Source organism: Geotrypetes seraphini, chromosome 16, assembly GCF_902459505.1.
Source record: "Geotrypetes seraphini chromosome 16, aGeoSer1.1, whole genome shotgun sequence".
NCBI classification, from domain to species: Eukaryota; Metazoa; Chordata; class Amphibia; order Gymnophiona; family Dermophiidae; genus Geotrypetes; species Geotrypetes seraphini.
The window spans coordinates 37,965,144-37,980,645 of record NC_047099.1 but is presented as its reverse complement, the minus strand read 5'-3'; the positions used below and the strand labels follow the sequence as shown (position 1 = coordinate 37,980,645).

The 15,502-nt window shown below is 45.5% G+C and overlaps 1 protein-coding gene across 3 annotated transcripts; it reads right to left on the bottom strand.

Moving 5' to 3' along the window:
- Nucleotides 1–750: 750 nt before the first annotated feature.
- On the bottom strand, nt 751–13,941 carry NOP9 (NOP9 nucleolar protein). 3 transcript variants are annotated; one of them, XM_033925169.1, is made up of 11 exons: nt 13,800–13,941; nt 10,312–10,692; nt 7,986–8,438; nt 7,111–7,218; nt 5,998–6,139; nt 5,365–5,557; nt 4,197–4,337; nt 3,805–3,924; nt 3,252–3,479; nt 2,145–2,250; nt 751–1,311 (listed from the first exon to the last, which is right to left on the bottom strand). In XM_033925169.1, exons 2-11 carry the CDS (start codon nt 10,664–10,666, stop codon nt 1,154–1,156), a joined length of 2,004 nt encoding a protein of 667 aa, XP_033781060.1. In that variant the 5' UTR covers nt 10,667–10,692; nt 13,800–13,941; the 3' UTR covers nt 751–1,153. The 3 variants fall into 3 exon arrangements, with proteins under 3 accessions (XP_033781060.1, XP_033781059.1, XP_033781061.1); XM_033925168.1 differs by having other exon boundaries at nt 13,707–13,916; XM_033925170.1 differs by lacking the exon at nt 10,312–10,692 and having other exon boundaries at nt 13,707–13,921.
- Nucleotides 13,942–15,502: the final 1,561 nt, after the last annotated feature.

Here is a 15,502-nt window from a genome sequence, read left to right as displayed (position 1 = left end):
CCTACTCCTGCATTCTAGCATCTCGTCCCCCCCCCCCACCCAGAGGCCCAGCACCTTCCCCTCTTTTTCTCTCCATCTTCCCCCAAGTCAAATACCACCCCCCTCTCCAATGTGGCAGAAAGAGAAACAGTACTAGCAGTGACATTTTTTTTTTTGTAATTAGATACAAGTTGCCTTCCTTTGCTGGGGTCACAGCAAATCTTGTGTTTTCAGTGAGGGCACACCGGTAGTAAAATCGTAAGAAAACATCACTTGTTTCAGCCCAGAAAAGGAGCACAGCTTCAATCTAATTACCAAAAATATCAGGATTCTTGCTGCTGCTCACTCACCACTTCTTCATTAGAAAGGCCTGTGCCCTTCCAACCGCCTCCTCCCCCCCCCCCCACCACACCTGTGGCTACACCCTCGCTTTACAATATATAAAACATATCTTACAGTAATGCCAATATTCATCCACATTAGCTATCAAGATTCTTAATTGCAAATATACTGCTTTCCCCAGTAGAGCAGTTGTTCTTTACCCAACGAGTGGTGGACACCTGGAATGCGCTTCCAGAGGGCGTAATAGGGCAGAGTACAGTACAGGGGTTTAAGAAAGGATTGGACAATTTCCTGCTGGAAAAGGGGATAGAGGGATATAAATAGAGGATTACTGCACAGGTCCTGGACCTGTTGGGCCGCCACGTGAGCGGACTTCTGGGCATGATGGACCTCAGGTCTGACCCAGCGGAGGCATTGCTTATGTTCTTATGACTACAAAGGATCTGTACATACAAAAACATGGTGCATATTTATTTCAAAAGCCTCCAGCCAGGGGAATATAGGGAGAGAACCATTACAAGGGTAGTATCCAGCACATCCCTGATTTTCAAAAGTTTAGTCAAGGTTACATTAAATTATTAAAATGTAGGTTTCTAAAAAGTGACTGGCCACCCTGGGAGGAACAGCAGAAAGAAGAAATACATCAAGGGGGACTTCTTAATTTCCCTCAATCTTCCCACAAGAAAATGGTCCCCCTGGAGAGGATAACAAAGCAGATACAGCCATATTACAGACTTCAGTCCTCTGTTAGAACAAAGGCCCCTTCGTTCCCTCTTTATCTAACGGAAAATCACTGTATCTGGAGTTTCCCACAATCCAAGCACCATCTTCCTTAGTCTTCCAGAAGCTCTGCAAACAGCTTCCTGCGTTTGTTCTCAGCCACCTGGTGCTCTTCCCAATCGCCCCTGCGCTTCAGAAAGTGCATCAACGCAAAGTTTCGAACGATGTGATGCCCAAAGAGATCGCTCTGCAGCTCCCGCTCTCGCTCGGCTGTAGAATATTTTAAACATAAATCAATCTTGTTAAAAAGTGCTCCTGCCGTAACAAAACTTATCACTGTACTGACTTTAGTTAAGTATATTTTCAGTCCTAAAATTAAAAAAAAAAAACCTGAAATACAACATTTTATTTGAAAGAAGAAGTACACAAAACCAAAATAAAATGGCTGATCATTCAAATCACAAAGTTATGATTCTGTTAGTTTAGAATCGCATCGAATGCGGGGAGAAGTGGACCGAATGGCATTCACAGGGGGCCTCCTTGAAACAGCCACTGTGCAAAACATGTCCCCCAGATGGCACAGCGCACACGGATAAAAACTGAAATTTTTGATACTATGAAAATGCGTGACTAAAGCATATGGATAAGGCGCAGGAAGAGTAGAAAATTGGGTCAATGAGGAGTGCTTAGTAATGATTGAAATTAGAGAATGACACGGTGACATTAGAAATTAGAGAATGACCCCCGTCCCCGGGGATAACCGCGGGAAACCATCTTCATGTCATTCTTTAAGGAGAGAGGGAAGAATCAGAGCATGAATGGCCACAACCACTGACCCGCAAGCTTTGCTTTGAAGAATGCTGGTGTAGAAGGACTGAGGTTGAAACAGACACTACAGAATGACATGGGGTTATTTCCTGCAGTTATCCGCGGGGACAGGAACGGTGATGAATTTTGTCACCATGTCATTCTCTAGTTGAAATGGCATAATCGTTGCCTAAACGTGATCAAGATAGGGAAAGCACATCTGATGACCTAAACAGAAGATTCATATGGTTTATATTGCTTCACATTTATTCATATCTGTTAATTTAGAGACGTACCCAGTTCCTGGGCCATTTCCTGCTTCATGGTCAAGCTCGCCACATTCCAAATTCTGTCCAGGACTCGACTGCCAGACTTGCTGCAGGCCAACTGTACACAGTGTCCCTGCCAGCAAACAGGGATAGGAAATCAGCATGGAATTACATTGCATTAGAGATTTCTAGTCCGCCATTCCCTTGCGGTTCAAGGCGGATTACAAAAAACGTATTACAAGAAGAAGATATCTGGTAATCTGCCCTGATAGGAGTGGAGGAGTAGCCTAACGGTTAATGAACCTGGGTTTAGTTCCCTATAACCCTGGACAAATCACTTAACCCTCCATTGGCCCAGGTACAAAAAAAATTAGATTGTGAGCCCACTAGGGATAGAGAAGGTTCCTGCATATGATGTGTACAATGGTGTTTACATCTAGTAGCACTTTAAAAATTAGTAGTAGATTAATAATCATTGTTGCCCTTTCCTCTGATACTATTTTATTTGGTACATCTATGAGATTTAAGAGTCCAATTTCTGCAAATAATAATAAACTTTTACTAATATTGACGGGGGTTGGAAATTGGAAGGATTATACTAAGCTTAATTATACCTTTTGGTGGAATTCAGTCTGTCATATTTACAAAATGGAGAGAGTGCTTGCTGTACAGCAAGGAAATTATAATAATTAAGATTTGGGGGCCATTGATTACATATTCTAATGATCAGACACCTTAACCACCCCTTTATTTATTATATATGTTTATAAGTAGGGTGGGATTGGATATATGATATTTGCTTAACTGGTTTATTATTAATGGGTGGGATGGGTGGGGAGGGTTTCTTTTATGCTTTGATGATCATAAGTAAGAATGTCAAGTGATTTGTAAAATTTATTTTTGATTGATTATTATACACTTGTTGTAAGATATGAAAACGAATAAAGATTTTTGGAAAAAAAAAAAAAATTATTATTAGTAGTAACCCTGCAGTGTGATCTGTCTCCATGCAGCATTCTGCAAAGTGATCTGCCCCCCTATGAAGGCATAATGTGCTTTCGGTGTAGTGTATGTTTCCTAAGAGTTAGCCGGTTCTACATCTCAGAAATGCTCAACACTCAGCCTCAAGCCAACCTTTAACTTCCGCAGGACCTTCTTCCGCTGCTTCTCCGCGATGCAGCTGCTGGTCAACAGTGCGTCAAACACATGGCTCCCAGCCTGACTGCGAGCCAAGGTCACGAGGTCCGTGCTAGTCATAGCAGCAAGGCTGAGCAGCACGGGTGCAGGGCTGGAGAAGTGCAGGAGGTGTTGCATCAGCAGTGAGCCGTGGTAGTTGATATCTTGCAGTGGCCTCTCGCTCTCCTGCTCACCATCAGGAATGGAAAGTTAGACGTTATTTGTGAATCCCCCTGAATGCTGACGAGTGAGCAACAATAACCACAAAGGACTGAACTCAGCCACCCCTTAAGATCAGCCCCCCGCCCAGCATACTGTTCCAGAGCACCTGCTAGATCTAGGCTGAACCCCCTTACCCCTCCCTCCCACTACTACCACAACCACATTGTCCCAGAGCCCCTGCTAGCTAAGAGATGTTTCCAAGTACCAACCCAGAAGTTAAGTGGTGCCCGGTGCAAGCAGGACGCTGTTTGTGGGGCAGAATATGCTCCCATCCCCCTTTCCCAATTACCTGATGCTCCGTGGCACACTCAGAGTCATCCTTTCCAAAAAATATTTCGTACGTGAGCAGTGATAGGAAGAGAGGTGAGCAGGTGATCTGGCGGGATACGGGTTCTGCACAATGAAATGCCTACAGGATTCCAAATACATCAAACAGCATCATTTACTAATCTTGGAAATGCAAAAGGGTATCCCCCCCGCCCCCACACATACATTTCCACTCCAATACACCTCCTTCCCCACATACATATCTGTCCCACTCTTCCTGGAAGGGAGTTCAAGATCTTCAAAAAAGGAGGTACCACTGAGTCTCCCAGAGAAAGGCAGCTCAGGCTCCCCCACCCTCCATTCACTACCCCAAAAAGGATCATTGATAAAATAAGAGCACAGGCACACACAAACCTCCATGAGGCGGGTCAGCCCTTCCTCCTGCCTACAGCCATGCCTCCTGCAAGCTGCTATCAGCTCGGTTATCACCCCCATGTGACCTTTTGCCAGCACATCTTCCAGCCCTGGGCTGAGCTCATCAAAAACTGTGGTAAACTGAAAAGCAAAAGCCTAATATCAGCTTGGGTTACAACAGAACCCCCCCAAGACAAAGCAGAACCAGAACCCTCCTCTGGCGCTCTGTAGGATGCACATGATTTGAAATTCCCTTTCTACCATTTATTACTCATTTATCCTTGATTTGTGGCTGGTGTACAACATTGTTCAGTGACTGACAGACTATTTGTAACTGATATTAACTCATTCAAATCTACCCCCCCCAATAAATTCAGAGCTGCAATTAGAAAATCACGTCTTTCAACTTTTTCTTGAACCTTTACCAGTTCATTTTTAATATTTCCTCCTCTAACAAGACTTTTGAGAAAGGTCTGTGTCTTTCTTTACTCAAATTTATAGCTCAAAGCTGCTCACTCTTCTGTCTGCTCTAATTTAGAGGTGGGGGGGGGGAAGCTGGTCCTGTAAGCACCCCACAAATAAAGAAAGACTGCAGACAAAAGTACAAGATGTAGGCTAGGTTTCTTAAAATAATTATTAGTTGTGGTTAATGTCACCAGCTTTGTACAAACCAGGGACCCGACACGGTCCTTGTTTCAGTTAACACGCCTCTTCGTTTTATTTTGGAAAGCTCTGAAAACTTTCTTGTTTACTAAACACTTTGGAAACTAAGCCATTCTAGATTACATTTTTCTTCTATATTTATGAACTATATTTACATTGTTGTAAACCGAGTCGAGCACCTTTTGATTGAAGACCCAGCCTTTAGAATTAAGTTTAGTTTACTCCTAGTGGAAGGTTTGGTGCACCGACTCCACAGCCCTGGTTCCTCCAACAAATAATCCATCTTAATCTATGTGTATAAGAATGAGTGATATTAGCTCTTACAGTCCCAGTTTCTCCCAGCAGGAGGTGCTGGATATGAGGTAAGATACCAGCCCCTATGGTCCCAACATTTCCCAGGAGGGGGGACTGGATATAAGTGGAGTTACCAGTTCCTGAATTCCCAGCCCCCCCCCCCCTCCGGTCTGGTACAAAGATTTCAAATCTGGGCTTGAGGGACTCTTACCAGCTTCTTGGAGGGAAGGGCTGCTAGCAGTCTCTGGATGGTGAAGTTGGCAATTGGGTGGGCAGAAAGCACAAGTAGCTGTCCTTTAAAGTGAGAATTAAAGAGTCTCTTCAGATGCTTCCCATCCAGCACCAGCAGAACTTCCTCCAAGACACGGCTGCTGGTCTGATCCTTCAGGAACATCAAAAGAGAACTGAGAGGATGGAAGAAAGGAGAATGTGAAGGAAAGCAAGGCCATAAGCCCGGTTCCTCAGGTGAATCTAGCCTATACACTGTGGACAGTGCTGATAAAGGTAAGGGAGCCTGGTTTGATTTTGTATTTCTTCTTCTGCCTGTGAGCTCAGGAGGATGTGTTCTGCTCACATTAGAAATTTTAAATCATGCATGCTCAAACCGAGGGTGCCTTAAAACAGCAGGCATTATACCCCACGTGGCTACAAAATCACATTTTCAAGCAAATCAAAAGCCTGAGCCAACCAAACCCAACCTCACTCCAATACTATTTCCATGCCCTTCCCCCATCCAAAAAGAGATCTTATGGATGAGATTAAGAGTCAAATCATGCACAGAAAACAGACTCTGTGATGTTATCAGTCATGATGATGATGTGAAGGTCAGCCATTACTGCTTTACCTGCAATCTGTAGAGGGGTTGCAAGAGGACAGGAAGCTGACAACGGCATCACAGAGCTCAGCACAAACGAATGGCAGTTTCCTATGAAGCACTCGCAGTGCCACCTGCAGCACCAGGCTGGCAATTTTACCCGTTACAAACACTGCAGGAGAACCAGGAAACAAAGAGGCAAATCAGTGCTTTAGAGTTTATCGTATTTTTCGCTCCATAAGATGCACTTTTTCCACCCCAAAAAAGGGGGTGGAAAAGTGGGTGCGTCTTTTGGAGCGAATACACCTTTCCCTCCTCCTCCTCCCCCCCTTGATGAGAACTGACCTCAGCCAATCACTGAGCAGCGTGGGACCAGGCAGGAAGCGCAAAGGTCGCGCCACTCTGCTTCCAAAGACAGCTGTCCAGCAGGAGAGCACCGCAACTTTAAAAAGGTACCAAAGCAGCTTCAGGCTGGCTCCTTCAGCTGCGGGCGGGCTGCTTAGCATCAGACGCACCCCCCTGTAGAGGAGGAAATTTTTTTTTCCTCCTCTACAGGGGGGTGCATCTTATGGACAGGTGCGTCTTATAGACTGAAAAATACGGTAATTCCTATAGTGCAGAAGTGGGAAAGTTCACAACTCTTACAGTCCCAGTTTCTCCCAGCAGGAGGTGCTGGATATGAGGCAAGATACTAGCCCCTATGATCCCAGCATTTTCCAGGAGGGGGCACTGGATGTAAGTGGAGTTACCAGTTCCTGAAGTCCCAGCCTCCACCATTAGGAGGCGCTTAGAGACTTGTGCAGGAGTTCTGGCTGTGATGATCAATTTTAAAATGCAGCTCTTTGTTAATGCTTTCCTATGAAAATGTTGTTAATTCTGTTCTTCCTGTAAGATATAGTGCCAACGAATATTTGTGTTTTAACTTTTTACAGTCTTATTGTTGAACTTTTCATTGATAAGATGTCTGTCTATTGTTTGTTCATATCCATGTGACTAAAGGGCAATCAGTATATTATGTGGGCAACCAATATGTTATGCGGTATATACATTTTTAATTAAATGAGGAAGAAAGCTCATAAATCCTGCAGCTCCCATTTTGTAACAGGTTCCTTTTACCAGTACTCTGAGACTGACATCTCCTACCTGCAATGTTCTCTTGGAAACAGCTGCTCAGTTCCTCTAACTTTTCTAGGAAGTGTTTTGGCACCTCAAACTCTATCAGTGGGAGGCTCCCAGGCGTTGCCTTCCTTCCTGAACAAAAGAAAGAAACATGATGGCAAAATGGCCCATCCACAGCATTCAAATTCAACACTTCTGTCTCAATCACCTTTCCTTGGGGTCCACCAGCCTCAATATCAACTCACCACAACCAACCTCAATAAACGCCTCTCAGCGTTTCCCCCAGTCTGTTCCTGCTACACCCTCTTTCCATAATAGCTGTTCCCTTCTGATGACGTGCAGCCTTTTGTGATTTCAGCAGCATGTTTTCATAATCTCATAAGATCACTGGAGACTGGCCATATCAGGGCTCGAACCCACAAGAGAGCCATGCAGTGGCAGAGGGGGACAGCTATTCTGGAGGCAGGGAAGGTAATGCCACAGGGCTGAACAACCTCGATCCATGGGGTACAGGCAAAATTTATACAAAACTCTGGTGATCCACTCATGCCTCTGCTGCTTTTCCCTAATGCTAGGCTCTCTAATCATAGTTTTAAAGGAATTTGCTGCTGTAGCTCCCTTATCTCCACTGATAAAATATCCTGTACCTTCGGTCCTTCCTCTATTAGGTGGTGAAACATCTTTCTGCGTAGCCATCATCATCTACTCTGTTACTTTTTCTAATAATAGATTAATGGCATTATAGCAAAGTACTTGATTCAACAATGAACAGAATGCAATAAACCATTAAACAGAAAAAAAAAACAACAACAGTTTATCGTAAAAGATTAGAATCCTCTCTAGTGCCCGTGGAGGACAATTCAGTTCTTATCCCCCATCTTTTCTTAAATCTCACTTACCCTTGACCGTACGGCCATGTGAACTTTTCCTTGTGTTCTCCTGCTGCAGAACAATCCCACCCAGAATCTGGAACAGACTCCGCACCACAAAGCTTCCATGTGTATTCTCATTATACTTCAGGAACTTATCCTTCACATCTGTGCACAGGTGTAAAACAATGTCCTCGAGTGTCCCGGCAGCCTCTTCCTCTGCCCCCTCCTCGGCACCGGCTGCTTGCTGTCCATGCTCCCGGAGCCGGGAGTACTGTAAGAGAGCAGTCTGCACGACATGAGCGCCACTCCGGTGGCAGGAGACCTGGAAGGAGTGATTGCCCAAGACGGACAGGAGGTGCAGGACCTGTGGCGGGGAGGCAAGTTCCAACAGTCTCTGTAGCACAACACTCCCAAGGGTGTCTGTGGCAAGTGCAAATTCAATACCCTTCACTTCTTCAAACACGTTCCTCAGAAAGAGCCCTGCAAACAAGGAGGGCAAGAATCAGAGATGCCCACACTATTACCAGAAGAGAAATTCAATTACAGGTAAAGAACTCCCCAACAACTCGGGGGTGGGGGGGGAGAATTGTTTACATATGTGTGTGCATAAGAAAGAGTCTAGCCTCTTGGTATTGACTCCAAGTCTTCAAAGGCTGCTAACAGGTCAGGTTTTCAGGATATCCCCAATAAATATGTATGCATACATAGATATATTATTAAATGAATATTTTTATTACATATTTTCAAATCATCACACAACCATTTATACCTAATACAAGTATAAACATTAAAAAATTTTCTATTAAAATCAAAACCTGGGATTGCAATTATTCCTTAAGTGGCTGTCCTTTCAATATGAAAGTCAATTTTGTGTACTCCAAAAGAAATACCCCCTTTTTTTTCTGATCTGTATCAAGTGGTGATTGTTATGCTTGTTTGTAATATTGAAAATTCAACAAATTAAAAAAAAAGATATACCTCCCTCCCTTTTACTAAACCATGATAGCGGTTTTTAGCACAGGGAGCAGCGCTGAATACTGCACACTGCTCCTGACTCTACGAGTGTCGGGAGCAGCACGGAGCATGCAGCGTGGCTCCCTGCGCTAAAAACCGCTATCACAGTTTAGTAAAAGGAGGGGATACTTTTTGTATCAGATGAGACCCTGTGCTGTCAGTTCATTATATCTTGTGACCTCTTATCCCCATTGATCAAACAGTTTTATCAGCCAGCCAAGCTGATAAAACTGCTTGTTTGATCAACGGGGGGATACAAAGGCACGAAAATGTAATGACCTGACAACACAGTGTCTCATCTGATACAAGAAGTATATCTTTTGGAGTACATGGAATTGACTTTTTCATATTGAAAGGACAGTTACTTAATTGCAATACCAGGTTTTCAATTTTAATAGAAAATCTTTTTAGGTTTATACTTGTGATTCACCTCATTAGGCATAAATGGTTGTGTGATGTGTAATAAAAATATTCATTTAATAATATATATATATGTAAACATAGCTTCTTATTTTTGTATTGGTTAAATTGTTTTGGAAACTATTTTATGTGATTGAAAGTTCCCAATTTTGCATTAATGAATATGCATGAGAAAAAATCTGAATACCTACTACCTCCATTGTATACAAATCTCTCTCAGGCAGCTCTCGAGGACAGAGTGAATTACACTCATTCCATGTAGCCCATTCCATGAGTGTCTTTCATTTACAGTCTGCCCCTGTGCCTTTTCATTTTACAAGGCAAATAAAGAAATATATTCAACATAACTGCATTCCCTCCACCTCCATAATAAAACACAGCCTATGTTGATAACTAACAACCTCCAGGCCCACCCATGCACCCTCTTGTTCATGTTCCTTTTTGGATGCAGTAACCCAGATTCTGTGACCGCTGGTTTTACCCAATGATTTGCTAAGGATCCTCTATGTTTGTCCAAGGTATTTCACTTTATTATTACTCCCAGGAAGTCCCCATGTCACTTTCCATGGTGAAATACTTCTTTATATTACTTCTGTGTCTATCTCATGATTTCCTGTGTGATATGAAAGTAAAAGAAAAAATATATTCAAATAACAAATGCTCTGCTTCCCCTACAGGAGAGGTGTCAAAGTCCCTCCTCGAGGGCCGCAATTCAGTCGGGTTTTCAGGATTTCCCCCGTGAAGATGTACGAGATCTATTAGCATACAATGAAAGCAGCGCATGCAAATAGATCTCATGCACATTCACTGGGGAAATCCTGAAAACCCGACTGGATTGCGGCCCTCAAGGAGAGACTTTGACACCCCTGCCCTACCGAAATAAGCTTTAGGAAGTTTATCGAGTTCAGGCTCTCCTCACTTTTCTCCTGCTCAGAGTCAAAATCTTGCTGGAGGGTTTCATGCACTCTCCGGAAATACCCCACAGTTTTGGGGTCCAGCCTAGGCCGCTGCTGCTTCTCCTTGGAATCACAGATCTCTTTCTTCTTCAGTCCCTTATGTGGGTTCCCAGCTTTATGTGATCCTTTTGAGGCAGGAACCTCATTGCCTCCAGTCTCTGAGGATGAAGGGTTTACTGTACTCTGGAAGAATGCTTCTCTTCCCTTCTTGCTGCGAGTTTCAGTCTTTTTGCTTTTCTCCCCTTTACACACTTTCAAATGCTGTCTCTTTTTCTTCTTCTTCCTTTTATCTTTCTCAGATTTCTCCTTTATTCCCATAATCTTTGACTGTCAGCTTTATCGCCCTAGGAAAACAAAAGACAATGGCGATTAACCTAGCTGCAGATACACGAAGGTCATAAGGCTCCTCTATTCTAGGGCGGTCCAAGAATGTCTGGCCACCCCATCCTGGTGCATTACAGGACTTGCAACACTGATTTCAATGGGCAGAATCAGGCACTATAAATCTCACACTGCTTTGGGGGTGTAAGCTCAAAACCAGGACTGGCCAAAAGGTCTCCAATCTAGAACATGGCATCTCTGTATTCAATCAAAATTACATCCCTGTATGTGGCAACAAAGCTGTCATCTCCGCTCCTCTCAAGCAGTGGCATAGGTAGACAGCCAATTTGGGGCAGGCCTCACTTTCCCTCCCCTCACTACTACTTATCATTTCTATTGCATTGCTAGACATACACAGCGCTGTACATTAAAAACGAAAGATATTATTTCTATTCATTCAGATCAAAGATTAACTTGCGGCTGCAAATGTTTTAAGCCTCAAATTTGGATGAACTAGGTCCTAAATGACAAAGAAATATATCTGGTCAAAACAACCCAAATTTTAACAAGTTCCAAGAGCCTGGTTTTCTTAGGAGCAATGATTAAAACACTGAGTGATTTGCTTGAAGGAGTAAACTTTGCCTCATATAACTGCACAACCTGAGAGCGATGGCGACTTCAAGGGCAAATATCAGATACGCTCCTCTGCTTGACATCTGCAGAGTCGCAACATGGTCGTCTTCTCATATATTTACAAGGCACTACTGTTTGGATGTGGCGTCCCAGACGGATTCCTTACTTGGCAGAACAGTTCTTCAGACAGATATGTGTGGCGGCAACATCCTTCCACTACAGTATATCAGGTAACAGCCAAAACCTTTTATGTTTTAAGGAATTTGCAGATGACTATCTGGTATCTATATATCTGACTACACTCCCCGACAAATAAGTGTATTCTGCTCACAATTAGAAATGCAAAACAGCAACAACTTAATTGAATCAAGATATCAAACATTAGTATCCTGAACGATATAATAGTACTATAAGTAGAAACATCATGCACTGACAGAAGGGGGGCACCCTAACTAGGAACCCCCCAAAACTGAGTGCTAAACCCAATCAGATGGCACTTTATAAAAGCTGGTCAGAAAATAGAAATCCAGCTTACTAGTACTTGAAAGGCAGACAATCAGCAAATCAGGAAACTACAGGGCGGGTTCCCGGAATATCTGGGATATCATATTGCCCATTACCTTTCTAGCTTGGAAGGCACCCACTGTGTGGCTGTTGAAGATCACCTGTCCATGGAGAAATGGCTTATCTGTAACGGTAGTTCTCCTTGGACAGTTGATCTTAAAGCCACATAGACCCGCCCAGCCTCTCCTGTTGCTGCTGGCTCATAACTAAACTGAAGGGGTACAGTATGTGTTGCGGGGGGAATGGCTGACGCATGCGCTATAAAGTTTGTCTAGAGCAGTTTGGGGACCAGCCGGGTCAGCTCCGTCATATGGTGACATCACCTACTTTGTGGCTATAAGATCAACTATTCAAGGAGAACTACCGTTACAGGTAAGCAACTTCCATAGTTCGTGCAGCCTCTCTCTTCCGGCCATTGGCAACAGGTCACAAACGTGTCAGAAGGAAGGCTTCTTGGTCAGCCGCTGCCTACGACCTGTAGCTGCTGGGTGTATAGGCCAGGCCTATCTAGGCCCACCCATGGCTACATCCTTGTTCTCAAGACTCCTCTGTGTTCTGTTCAGCTAACATTAGTCTAAGGATACACTGAAAGAAAATGCATAAACAGATCTGTTCACTGGACCACCTTCTACTCTTTAAGATTAGCTGTAAAGAGCTCTCTCTCTCAGGCTGAGTTTTTAGCCAATAGGCATCCTCCCTGTGAAGGTGCAGATATGTTTTCACGAGGTTTGGATCATAGACGTTACACCGTAAAACAGCTGAAACCATAAAAGTATCCCAGGCAGCAGCCATTGCTTAGTGCTGAAAGAATAGGGTTCCAAGATGTCCAGATTTACCCAGCCACGTTCCCTTTTTAGAGGACTGTCCAGGTGTCCAGATGGTTTCCTGAACTGGAGGGAGTTTGAACTCACTCTCTCCAGTACAGCCATCACCTCTTCCAGAGCTGCAGAAACATAGAAATAGACGGCAGATAAGGGCCTCTGCCCACCGCAATGACCCTCTCCCACCTAACTCAGTGAATAGATCCCACGTGTCTATCCCATTTGGCCTTAAAATCAGGCACGCTGCTGGCCTCAGTGATCTGAAGTGGAAGACTATTCCAGCGGTCAACCACTCTTTCAGTGAAAAAGAATTTCCTGGTGTCACCGTGCAATTTCCCTCCCCTGGTTTTCCACGGGTGCCCCCTGGGGACCCTCGAGAAGGAAGATATCCTCTTCGACTTCGATTCGGCCCGTGAGATACTTGAACGTCTCGATCATGTCATGTCTCAGTTTCCAAACTTTGGGCAGCCAGCAGCGTTAGCAACACGGATCCTGCCACCGTCGGCCTGCCTTCAGCCTGCGGTGACTTCCTGTTCCCGCGCAGGTGCGATGCTGCAGACTGAAGGCGTCTGGGGCAGGCCAAACGGCAGCAGAATCATGTCGCCAACGCTGCTGGCTGGCTGAAGTTTGAAACTGCAGCTCCAAGGAGGTGCATGGGAACATAGGGGAGAGGAAGAGCGCTGGGGGTCAGGGGTCCCAGGGTTAGCATAGGGCTCCTCAAAAAGGGGCTTGGAGGCGCAGATTTCCAATTCCCTTTCAAACAGAGCCAAGATATTTGCAGATAGTGGAGAGGCGACACTGCAGAGGACAGATGAGACATCCGGGTTTTACTTTCACTGCAAACGGTGGAAGTAAAACCCGGATGTCTCAATCCGTCCTCCTTCTTCTGCAGCCATAGGAGCCAACTTTTCCAAAATGATTGGGGCCCCTGGAGGCAGTCAAGGACTTTGCTCAGGGGTTTCAGGCGCCTACAGAGCTGCCTCCTAGGACCGGTGGGGAGCAGGAGCGCCTCCTTTTACCCATAGGCGCCGCTTGCAGGGAGACCAAGGCACGCGCCTCGCAGCCCACAGTCGTCTCGCGCCTCTCCTCTCCCCTCGCGCTCCAACGGCTACCTGGGCTCGAACCTCCGACTGTAACCTCTCTCACGCGGGCAGCGTCGCCGGAAACAGGAAGTTGCGTCGGAGGAGGAGGGAGGCGGGCGTCAAAGAGCGTCGCGGGACGTGCTGGCGCATGCGCGTGGCGACCTCCCCCCCCCCCCACCCCGCGCCAGTAGATCGGGGCTGGTTAAGCGTGCTTTTATCCCAGAAGGCGGGAGCTACACGAATGCATTCTACAACAGTGGTTCCCAACCCTGTCCTGGAGGACCACCAGGGCAATCGGGTTTTCAGGCTAGCCCTAATGAATATGCATGGAGCAGATTTGCATGCCTGTTGTCACTTCCGTTATATGCAGATCTCTCTCATGCATATTCATTAGGGCTAGCCTGAAAACCCGAGTGGCTGGTGGTCCTCCAGGACAGGGCTGGGAACCACAGTTCATAGACAGAAGCGCGCGCAGACAACTGAGCGCAAGGTGGAAGCGCGCCAAAGAAAAACAGTATTTTAAGGGGCTCCGACGGGGGGTGTTGGTGGGGAACCCCCCCACTTTACTTAACAGAGATCACACCGGCGTTGTGGGGGTTGTAACCCCCCTCATTTACTGGAAACTTAACTTTATCCCTCTTTTTTAGGGAAAAAGTGAAGTTTTCAGTATAATGTGGGGGGTTACATCCCCCCAATGCCAGCGCGATCTCTAGTGGGGGGGTTCCCCCCACATCCCCCGTCGGAGCCCTTTAAAATACTGTTTTTCTTCGGCGCACTTCCACCTTGCGCTCAGTTGTCTACGCTGGGTTGTCGGCGTGCGCTTTTGACCTGTCACCGGGAACCACTGACGTAGAAAGCACATAGATCAGTGGTTCCCAACCCTGTCCTGGAGGCCCACCAGACCAATCGGGTTTTCAGGCTAGCCTTAATGAATATGCATGGAGCAGATTTGCATGCCTTCACTTCCATTATATGCAAATCTCTCTCATGCATATTCATTAGGGCTAGCCTGAAAACCTGATTGGCCTGGTGGTCCTCCAGGACAAGGTTGGGAACCCCCGACATAGATAACAAATACTCCACCCCTTTCTTGAGTTCCCCTTCTCATCTCGGTCCCCTTTCAATGTTTTTCTCTCTCTACTTCCAATCTCCCTTCCTGTGGAGGCTTTTCTTTCTCTCCCCAATCATCGCTCCTGGGGTGCCCCTCTCCTGCTGTTTGTCTCTCCCTTCCCATCCAGTATTACTCTACTCCATGCTCTTTTTCTCCTTTCCATAATGCTTCTTCCGCCCTCCCTCCCCGCTGTTTTTCCAGCTCTCCCTCCCTTCATCCATGCTGTTTTCCCTCATGACTGTGCTACACTTCTCCCACCATATTCGCCGTGATAGGGGATTAACAGACCCTTGAATGCAGAAAACCGCAAATAACTTTTTTCATGTGTTATTCGCTGTTTTCTATTAAAAACCATTGTGAATATGGTAAAATCCCGAATAACATGGTGGGAGACCTGGCCTGTTCTTGAAGGAGAGGCAAAACACAGTGAAGAAAGTGCCGGGAATCACTGATTTCTCTATGCAAGCTGATGTAATTTGGGGGGGGTAGGAGCCAGCAAGCTAAAAACCGTAAATAATCAAAACCGCAAATACTGAGGGAGAAGTGTAGTTCCTGACTCCCACACCTACCTACCTCCTCCCTGGGCCTGGCTGCTGTAACTGAATCTTCAGGCAGCCTGCAG